The sequence below is a fragment of the Triticum aestivum genome, chromosome 1D (genome assembly GCF_018294505.1).
Source record: "Triticum aestivum cultivar Chinese Spring chromosome 1D, IWGSC CS RefSeq v2.1, whole genome shotgun sequence".
NCBI classification, from domain to species: Eukaryota; Viridiplantae; Streptophyta; class Magnoliopsida; order Poales; family Poaceae; genus Triticum; species Triticum aestivum.
In genome coordinates this window covers 71,063,912-71,074,722 of record NC_057796.1, presented here as the reverse complement: position 1 = coordinate 71,074,722, position 10,811 = coordinate 71,063,912, and the positions used below count along the sequence as shown (strand labels likewise).

The 10,811-nt window shown below is 46.5% G+C and overlaps 1 protein-coding gene across 2 annotated transcripts; it reads right to left on the bottom strand.

Moving 5' to 3' along the window:
- Nucleotides 1-7,672: 7,672 nt before the first annotated feature.
- On the bottom strand, nt 7,673-10,295 carry LOC123180361 (transcription factor APG). Of its 2 annotated transcripts, XM_044592409.1 has the most exons (5): nt 9,836-10,295; nt 8,778-9,696; nt 8,609-8,701; nt 8,411-8,476; nt 7,673-8,323 (listed from the first exon to the last, which is right to left on the bottom strand). In XM_044592409.1, coding segments are annotated over exons 1-5 (1,509 nt in total). In that variant the 5' UTR covers nt 9,838-10,295; the 3' UTR covers nt 7,673-7,894. The 2 variants fall into 2 exon arrangements, with proteins under 2 accessions (XP_044448344.1, XP_044448343.1); XM_044592408.1 differs by lacking the exon at nt 9,836-10,295 and having other exon boundaries at nt 8,778-9,710.
- Between the last annotated feature and the right edge of the window lie 516 nt (nt 10,296-10,811).

Below are 10,811 nucleotides of genomic sequence, written 5' to 3'. Positions count from 1 at the left end.
ATGAAAGTCATTCCCTATGCCTCAGCCATAGGTTCTACGAAGTATGCCATGCTGTGTACCAGATATATTGTATACCCTACACTAAGTTTAGCAAGGAAGTACAATAGTGATCTAGGAGTAGATCGCTGGACAGCGGTCAAAATTATCCTTAGTGGAATAAGGATATGTTTCTCGATTATGGAGGTGACAAAAGGTTCATCATAAAGGGTTACGTCAATGCAAGTTTTGACACCGATCCAGATGACTCTAAGTCTCAATCTGGATACATATTAAAAGTAGGAGCAATTAGCTAAAGTAGCTCTGTGAAGAGCATTGTAGACATAGAAATTTGCAAAATACATACGGATTTGAATTTTGGCAGACCCGTTGACTAAACTTATCTCACAAGCAAAACATGATCACACCTTAGTACTCTTTGGGTGTTAATCACATAGCGATGTGAACTAGATTATTAAATCTAGTAAACCCTTTGCGTGTTGGTCACATGACAATGTGAACTATGGGTGTTAATCACATGGTGATGTGAACTATTGGTGTTAAATCACATGGCGATGTGAACTAGATTATTGACTCTAGTGCAAGTGGTAGACTGAAGGAAATGTGCCCTAGAGGCAATAATAAAGTTATTATTTATTTCCTTATTTCATGATAAATGTTTATTATTCATGCTAGAATTGTATTAACCGGAAACATGATACATGTGTGAATACATAGACAAAAAGAGTGTCACTAGTATGCCTCTACTTGACTAGTTCATTGAATCAAAGATGGTTAAGTTTCCTAGCCATAGACATGACTTGTCATTTGATTAACGGCATCACATCATTAGGAGAATGATGTGATTGACTTGACCCATTCCGTTAGCTTAGCACTTGATCGTTTAGTATGTTGCTGTTGCTTTCTTCATGACTTATACATGTTCCTATGACTATGAGATTATGCAACTCCCATTTACCGGAGGAACACTTTGTGTGCTACCAAACGTCACAACATAACTGGGTGATTATAAAGGTGCTCTACAGGTGTCTCCGAAGGTACTTGTTGGGTTGGCGTATTTCGAGATTAGGATTTGTCACTCCAATTGTCGGAGAGGTATCTCTGGGCCCACTCGATAATGCACATCACTATAAGCCTTGCAAGCATTGTAACTAATGAGTTAGTTGCGGGATGATGTATTACGGAACGAGTAAAGAGACTTGCCGGTAACGAGATTGAACTAGGTATTGAGATACCGACGATCGAATCTCGGGCAAGTAACATACCGATGACAAAGGGAACAACGTATATTGTTATGCGGTTTGACCGATAAAGATCTTCGTAGAATATGTAGGAGCCAATATGAGCATCCAGGTTCCGCTATTGGTTATTGACCGGAGACATGTCTCGGTCATGTCTACATAGTTCTCGAACTCGTAGGGTCCGCACGCTTAAAGTTCGGTGACGATCGGTATTATGAGTTTATGTGATTTGATGTACCGAAGGTAGTTCGGAGTCCCGGATGAGACCGGGGACATGACGAGGAGTCTCGAAATGGTCGAGACGTAAAGATCGATATATTGAACGACTATATTCGGACATCGGAAAGGTTCCGAGTGATTCGGGTATTTTTCGGAGTACCGGGGAGTTACGGGAATACGGGAAAGAAGTATTGGGCCTTAATGGGCCTTAGTGGGAGGGAGAGGCAGCAGCCAGGAGGTGGCGCGCGCCCCTCCCAAGCCCAGTCCGAATTGGACAAGGGGTTTGGGGCGCAGCCCCCTCTTCCTTCCTTCTCCTCTTCCCCCCTTCTCCTACTTGGACTAGGAAAGGAGGAAACCTACTCCCACGAGTAGGAATCCTACTCCCTTGGCGCGCCCCTCTTAGGGCTGGCCTCCTCCTCCCTTGCTCCTTTATATACGGGGGCAGGGGGGCACCTCTAGACACAACAATTGATCTCTTGATCTCTTAGCCGTGTGCGGTGCCCCCCTCCACCATAATCCACCTCGATCATATCGTAGCGGTGCTTAGGCGAAGCCCTGCGTCGGTAGCATCATCATCACCGTCATCACGCCGTCGTTCTGACGGAACTCTCCCTCGAAGCCCTGCTGGATCGGAGTTCGTAGGACGTCATCGAGCTGAACGTGTGCTGGACTCGGAGGTGCCGTGCGTTCGGTACTTGGATCGGTCGGATCGTGAAGACGTACGACTACATCAACCGCGTTGTCATAACGCTTCCGCTTTCGGTCTACGAGGGTACGTGGACAACACTCTCCCCTCTCGTTGCTATGCATCACCATGATCCTGTGTGTGCGTAGGATTTTTTTTGAAATTACTACGTTCCCCAACAATGGAGGATCCACTTCTTCACTGTAGGATTTGGCCCGACATCTCTTGCAGGAGTATAATGTCCATGGTGCTGATTAATCTGACCCAACTCTGCAATAAAGTTCATAATGAACAGATGAGTACTTTTGGTCATCTCTAAATTAAATTAAAGGCTTAAAATAAGACTGTCTTATCAACCATTGTACATGCCTTTATGTCTTGTTTATAGCGACACTAGCAAACGTCTTTCAACTAAGCTTTCCTGTCAGCGCGTACGAATATGAGCCTGCCTAATAACGTGTTACTCGTTCTTTCGGTTATTGCTTTGTTCGCTTGGATTTTTTTTCATTTTCTGTTGTTATTGTTTGGTTTTCTTATTTCTTCTCTGCTTTTCTTTTGGCTTCGTTGTTTCATTGTTATACTGTGGTTTTTGTTTTTTCATTCGTTTTTCTGGTTTCTCTTTGTCTCTCTCATGGGTTTCTTCGGTATTACTTTACTTTTTTGTTTTTTTACTTTGTTTTTCTTTCTTTCTTGGTTTTTAGCGATTTTGTTTTGTTTTTCTTTGTTTCTCTATCGATATTCACTGTTTTCCATTTCTTTGCACTTGTTTCTTCTGTTTTCCTTTTTTATTTTTTGTTTTTCTTTGACCTTTTTGTTTCTTTTTTGGTTTTCATTGGATTTTTTCTTTTTTTATATACGTCAAGATTTTTTTTTCTAAGAGCCGTTTACATTTTTTAAATATAGGTTTAACATTTTTTGAGTACACAGCCAATATTCTTTGCACGCATTCTAAGCATTTTTTTCAATGCTTGATTAATATTTTCCAACACAATATTATCATTTTTTGAATAAATGATCTACATTTTCATACACATTTTAATATTTTTCAAATACTTGATTAAGTATTTTTCATACAAGATTTAAAAAATTCTAATACATGATAAACATTTTCATAAATGCAAGATTAACATTTTTTAATAGATGGTCAATATGTTTTCTGTACACATTTAATATTTTTCAAATGCTTGATTTACATTTTAAATACAAGATTAAAAAATCATACACAGCGTATTTCTTAGGTATACATGAGAAACATTTTCTCTACACACATTTAACATCTTTAAATACTTGGCAAAAAGTTTTTCAAATGTTTTTATGTAGTGTTCTTTCTAATATATTATAGAATATTTGGAAGTAAACAAAAATAAGAACAAAAACGAAAAAAAAAGAAAAAAAATGAGGTTGTGGCCTACCGCGAGTTGTGCAGGCCTATCTAGCGCTCGCCTTGAGGCAGAGTTCCCTACATCTCGCTATAAGCGAGACATAAGGGCGCCCGATTTGGTATATTTTACATAAATTAACCTATTAAATATTAATTACTGCAATTTTATATTTATTCATTTTATTCGCAAGTTCCTCTTTAAAAGAAGAGACTTGAGTAACAATACATAGTTATCACATAAGAAACAATATTGTGTGTCTGCCTACTGATCTGGACCAAACTTTTGGGCAACAATATCCCATCATACAATATGTTGATGATACACTTGTAATTTTGTACCAAAACACTACTGCAGTTGTTTAGCCTGTCCACGGGTTTATTTGTAAACTACACCAAATCCACTATGGTCCTATCAATTGATCATGACATTGTAACTGGATTATCTACAAATTTTGGTTGCGTTGTTGAAAGCTTGGCTTTGGGCTTCCTTTGGGCACCATCAAACCCATTATCCAAGACCTTATGTTTATGATATCCAGAATTGATAAAGAATTATGTAGTGTAGCTAGCCTGATAACTTATGCTGGAAACTGACATATGTCAACTCAGTAATCACCTCCATCCCCATTTTTGCTATGTTGAATACATTCAACAATTTAGACCTATACTTTTGTTGAATGTTAGTTATAAAATACTAACAAAAGTTTTAGCAATAAGGTTGGGACCATTGATTGATAGATTAATTGCTAAGACTCAAACTGCATTCCTGAAAGATAGATACATAATGCAGGGGGCGTTACTCATGCATGAGACCGTGCATGGAATTTAGAGTACAAATAAGTCTAGAGTTTTGTTGAAGATATATTTTGAGAAGGCCTATGATAAGGTGAAGTGGAGCTTCTTGTATCAAATGATGCAAGGCTTGGAGATAGTTAGAGGCAGAGTGGCAATAAAAGAAATGGGTAGGTGCAACCTTATTTCCCCACTTTTATAGGGGTCAGAAAAGGGGGTCATTTGTCCCTGATGCTTTGTCCCTGATGCTCTTCAATATAATAGCGGATGGGTTGGCCGTGATGATGAAGAAGGCTCAACCTAATGGATTAATTCAAGGACTTGTCCCTAATTTGGTGGAAGGGGGTTTAGTCATTCTGCAATATGCAGATGACACCATCCTTTTTGAGGGTGATCTTGAATGCAAGAAATCTCAAATTCATTCTATGTATCTTTGAACAGGTGGCTAGTCTGAAAATAACTTTTCATAAGAGTGAGTTCTTTTGTATGGGAGAAGCTAATAGTAAGGGAAGCAAATTACCGTTATATTTTCACATGCAAAGCAGAAAAATTGCCTATGAAATATCTAGTGATGCATGTGGATGCAAAGAGACTAAATCTTGCTCAACGGGGACCAATGGTGAAAAAAATCTAGCAAGAAGTTGGCTGGACGGAAAGGATACTTGTTATCAATTGGTGATAGGATTACTCTCGTTAACTCATATCTGAGTAGTATCCCCTTGTATATGCTTTCTTTTTTGGAAGCTCCCAAAGGGTTTTTAAAAGACATAGAATCAAAGAGGGCTAGAATGGTCTGGCAAGAAATAAGTGATACTAGAAAATATCACTTAGCGAACTGGCCAACAATATGCATGCCCAAAAGTTGTGGAGGGCTGTGTGTTCTAGACCTTGAGATTGTGAACAAGTGTTTACTGAACAAATGGTTGTGGAAACTAGAGAATACTAAGGAGGAGAGTCAAGAGCTCATCACCAAAAAGTATTTGTCCGAACAACCCTTGTCTGGCTCGAACTCTAGAGAGGGTGGCTCACACTTCTGGCAAGGATTGATGAGTGTGAATCACATCTTCAAATCACTAGCTACAAGAGTGATTGGAATGGAGCCAAGACTCTGTTTTGGGAAGATAGGTGGCTAGGAGAGAAATCTCTAGCTGATAGATACCCTAGGTTCTATAACTTGAACTTTTCTAAGAAAATCACTGTTCAAGAGGTGAGGATGGCTAGGATAGATTCCATTGTTTACAGAAGAGTTCTTCATGATGAAACTTTTGCTCAATGGGATGAAATGTTGAAGCTGGTGTAAGAGGTAGAAATAAGAGAAGATCAAGATAGAGTGAGATGGCATTTAAACAATAAAAACACTTTTTTGTGAGAGATTTTTATATCTTACTCAAAACTGATAGATTGGTGGGGTACATATCTTTATGGAAGCTTAAAATCCCTCACAAATTAAGATCTTCCTATGGTTAATGCTTAAGAATAGCATACTGACCAAGGATAATCTTTTGAGAAGGGCATGGGCAGGAGATACAGAGTGCATTTCTGTGGTGCCAAAGGGAGCATCAATCATTTATTCTTTGATTGTGCTTTGGCAGGAGTGATATGGCAAGTTGTGGCATGTGCCTTTGCATTGCCAAGAACACCAGCCAACCTAAATGATCTGGTGAGGGCTTGGATTAAGAGCTTTCCCATAGAACAGAGAAAAGTTGTGTTGTGTGGTGGGATGACTTTGTGCTGGACCACCTGGAAAACTAGAAAATAGAGCATGCTTTGATTAAAAAAATCCAGATGATCATGCATCTTTGATTTATAGGTTGTGATATTATCTTAATGCATGGAGCATCTTGCAGAAGCCCCCGGACGAAAGAAGAATTGAGGAGGGCGTGGGAATGATCAAGAGGGTGCTTGAGGAAATTTATGCTCGAAGTCGTGGATGGAATCCGCTTAGTAGAAGAATTGGCATAGGCTGGAGATGGAGTGAACATGTTCTTCTTCAACTGGTTTCCTTTTTGTCCCACTCTTTGGATTGATAAGCAATACAAATGTGCGGAGCAAAAAATGTAATGATGGGGTAGCCGAAACTGCTCTAAGTTATGTCGATGCTTGTGTTTGTCTCATCCTCCCAGGGTTCCTTATTTTTGAGCCGCTTCGCCGTTTGTGGCGTCTTTGGGGGGGGGGGGGGGGGGGGTTGGTCTTATGGAGGGAAGGGGAGGTGTGCCTTCCCCTCGATGATACATGGTTGTACCCATGGTCGGCTGTATGCTTTTTTGCTTTCCTTTTGTGTTCTAGACTTTGTGAAACTTTGATGACGTTTTTTTATTGGAAATCGACGAGAAGGCTCGTTGTTTAAAAAAAACATAGATGAGACGTATATTAAATGAACGTAGAAGAACGGTTGAAGAAAGTAATAATACAAGATAAACATGCATATTGTCTGATATTGAGAGAGTTCTCAATTTCCGTACGTTTTCAGGAAATTTCTACCTAACGAGACACGAGTTTCTAGACCACGGCACCGACATGCGTGCCCCAAAAGTAGTAATACAATATAAACATGTATACTGTCTGGTACTGAGAGAGTTCTCAATTTCCATGTCTTCATGCAATTTCTACCTAACGAGTTACGAGTTTTCTACCTAACGAGTTACGAGTTTTCAGATCACGGCGCCGACCTGCGTGCCCCTTCAAAATTCTTGAGGCTTTCATGTACGCTACGCCCATAGAAGGTGCGCCAATGGAGCAAAAGCCTTAGGGCTCCTTTGATTCAAAAGATTTTCGTAGGAACTTTGAAGGATTAGAATCCTTCAGAATTTTTTTCTGTATTGGTTATTTGATTCATAAGATTAAATATCACAAGAATTTTCCCTAACGATTTCTTTGTACTATTTCTCATAGAATTTCTAACATTCACTAAAACCTCTTTAAAAAAATCCCTTATTTCTTCTATGATGCAATCAAACAAGCCAAAAAATTGTATAGGATACTCCTATAGTTGATTGAGATGAGCATGCCATGTCAATCTTATGTTTTTCTTATTCTCATGTTTTCAGTTGGCTCGATCCAAACCCTTTGCGCCCTTTGCTCCTGCTCCCCGGTTGGGCAACATCGTCGCGGCCGATGTGATCGAAGCATCTTTGGCCCCGACGCAGGCTCCTACGCTCCCACAAGCAACTGATGATAAGCAATGGACTGCCCGAGCCCGTGCCAGCTCAAGCTGCCACCAGTGCCATGATGCATGTGCACGAACAGTGCTCGCTATACTTTAGATTGACTCCTGCCCGCGGCATGATGAGTATCATGAGCGGCGGACGAAGCTTTAAAAACGGCGGTAAGACATGTCAGGATTGAGTACTGCAGCGGGAAGCAGAAGCGATCCTGATCCATTGATCCTCCCCAGCAGACACTGTACCCGGCCTATCCTCTGACACGGAGAAGATGCCGGAGCAGTGAACCATTTTACAGTCTCACAAAGATTTTACTGCTTCGTTTTGCCGCAGCCCGGCTCGGAGTTACCGAGCCTTGCTGCGTGCGCCGCTAGCCTGCTACAGAGCCAGATCGACCGCCGCCGCTGTTGGAGCTAGGCTACATTGCTCGTGGGACCTGCGGATGGTCGCCCGGTGTCTGCTCGTGCTCGGCCTGCGCTGCGGTGGCGGCGTCGTTGGTGACCGGGCCGGCAGCCATGTGAGCGCCCGCCACCGCCGCCTGGTGGAACGGTGGCGGGGGAGGCATCGCGTGGGCGCCGAACATGGGCGCGCCGGGCATCATCGGGTAAGGGAACTGCGCGGCGCCGGCGGCGGCGACGAGGCGCGGGTCGAAGGCGCCCATGCCGAACCCCATGGCGCCGAGGTGGTGGTGGTGGAAGTGCGCCATGGGCGGCATCTGCATGTGCTGCATTGCCATCATCGGCGGCATGCACAGCCCGGCCGTCCCCATCGTCGACATCATCTGGACCTGGAGCTGCAGGGTCTTGAGGTACTCGATGGCCTCCTCCAGCATCGACGCCTTGTCGATCTTCATCACCATAAAACATTGGATGTCACTTTGTGCTCTTGTCAAAGATTTTTCGAGGTTTCTTGCGAGGGTTGACGTGTCGTGTACCTTGTTGCAGTTGGGGATGAGTTCTTGCAGGGCGCGCATCTTCTCGTTGATTCGGTCCCTTCTCCTCTGCAACAGCAATTTCATACAACATTTTAGCTATCTTCCAAGAAGGAATACCAATTTAGCAACCGGAAGAATGCCACTTCGGTGTACGGTGTACATTTATTTTGTGCATTCGGGATCGCTACTAGGACCTACCCTCTCCGACATGTTGTGCACTTCGGCGGTGCGGCCGCGCTTGGTGCTCCTCGCCGCCGACCTTCTCAGCCCGCCGGCCTCGTCGTCGAGATCCTGCAGGCAGATTGCGTTTGAGATTTTCATGAAACAAGAAGCACAGTACTGCGTTCGTGGTGTGTCCAGTGCTCACCTCGTCGTCCTGACTGACCGACCACTCCAGAGTCTGGTGGCTGCTCCTCTTCAGCTGGCTCCGCTCACCGTTGTCGGAGCAGACAGACGAGGTCGTCGCTGTTGCGGGCGGCGGTGGCATCTCGGAAGCCCTCGCTTCCGATTGCAATCTCTGGGGTAACGCCACAGCCCTCACTTCCGGTTGCAATCTCGGTGGTAACGCCGCAGCCCTGGCTTCCGGTTGCAGTCTCTGGGGTAACGCCGCAGCCGGTTCTGCAGCATGCCGGACAGGCACCGGCGGTGCCGGAGGACGGGATGCGGACGCCGTGGCGGGTGACTCCTTGGGCGGATGCAGCCACGCCGTCCTCTGCTCCGAGAACAGAGGGGTGCTTCTTAGCCTGTTGGTCTGCAGCAGCATCGACTCGACGGACTTGTTCCCCGCGGCAGACGGTCTCACGCTGGCCTGCGGCAGCGAGCGCTGCAGGGGCCTCGAGAAGAAGGAGAAGTTCATGACGCCCTCGCCGGTGGTCCGAGGCGGCGGCTGCTGCTGCTTGGGGGGCGCAGGTGGCTCCGGCAGCGGCGGCACGACGACCGCTGCGTGAGACGTTGATGGCGCTCCGGCATCTCTGCTCGCCACCGCAGCGGGGAGGTCGGAGAACCCGGGAAACAAGGTGGAGAAGTACTCCTGGGGCAGCGGGGCCGTGTCGCCGCCGCTGCCGTCGTCGTCCACGCCGATGATGGGGTAATGTTGCAACCACGGCACGGCGTCGTCGTCGTGTCCGTGCGCCATCGCCGTCGCCGACGCGGGGTGCTTGGCGAGCTCCTGCGCCTTCATAGTGCCGGCGGCGCTGCAGGAGAAGGGCGGGAAGGGCGATGCCGTCCGCCGGAGCGCCGGTCCGTTATCCCAGAGCAGCTCCTCCAACTCGTTGCCCGGCTCACTCCTGCGCAGCAGCATCACGCACACGCCATCGTCAGTACCCCGCGCCCGCGCGCACACCAGAACAAGCTAAGCTAGCAATGGCCGGCGAATAAAGAACCAAGAAGACAAGGAAGAACACGGTCAGCCGTCAAGAAACTCACATCCCCGGCCGGTGTGGATATATAAACGACGGAGATCTTCCAGCTCCTGCGGCGACAGGTGTAGCCCGGCCGACGCCTCGCCGCGGTTGGCGGAGTATTATTTTATCTCCCCTCTTCCCGTCACGGGTCACGAGCGGAGCTGCAGCTGCAGGGAAGGAGGGGTGGAGGAGGAGGAGTAGCGCACCAACTCGAAGCAGAGCCGTCTGAATACGATGCGCGTGTGTGAGGGGGGAGCAGTTAAGGAAGAGCGACGCGCCACCTAACGAGGCGTCGCCATTGATGCCAAGGGACGCGGCACGGGTGGGGGATGGGCAGCGGGAGGACGAAGTGGGGGGCGCCCGCCGAGCCGTCGAATATATAGCCGGGACGGCGATCGAGAGGGGGGGAGCTCGTGCCGCTAGACCACGACCTGTTTGTTGCCGCACTGTCTGCCCATCACCCCAGCGATCTCGATCCGGTGGCTACTGGCCTACTGCCTATCCTCGTGGCCGCCGTCGGTTACCAGCCAAACTTTCTCTTGCACGGCTAGGGTCTCACCCGCAGCTTTCACGCGAGGACAGGTAACATTTGCGGACACTCCCGCGTTTCCTCCCACCGGTCCACCACCAACACACACACTAGTAGCTCGACATGCATGTATGTGCTCTCGTGGCATGCATGTGTCCGGCTGTCAAGGCCTGCGTCCGGCTCTCTACCTACGACGGGCGGCACCACCGCCAACTTCTCCGGGACAACGTCGGGCAGTCCCCTCTCGGCGTTTTCAACGGCTGTAGTCCGGTGGTGATGGTGCACGATTCGTGGTCCATTGATGCAGTGAGAAGTCCGTTACGGCTGGACACCTCAAACCCTTTTCAAATGTTCGGACGGACAACCCAGTCAGCGTTGGACCTAGAAAGTCAACCCAAACAATTGGATTTGCCTGCATCTCTCAATCCCACCCAATATGTGGGGCGAATCGGCGCCAGGCCCATTTCAA

What these genes read in the sequence shown, in the direction of transcription:
- LOC123180361 (XM_044592408.1), bottom strand. Translation starts at nt 9,710, where the DNA reads ATGCTGCTGCGCAGGAGTGAGCCGGGCAACGAGTTGGAGGAGCTGCTC. An exon ending in TGCACAACATGTCGGAGAGG is followed by an intron (nt 8,477 to 8,608) that starts GTAGGTCCTAGT and finishes TTGCTGTTGCAG; the next exon opens with AGGAGAAGGGACCGAATCAA. An exon ending in TCATCCCCAACTGCAACAAG is followed by an intron (nt 8,324 to 8,410) that starts GTACACGACACG and finishes ATGGTGATGAAG; the next exon opens with ATCGACAAGGCGTCGATGCT.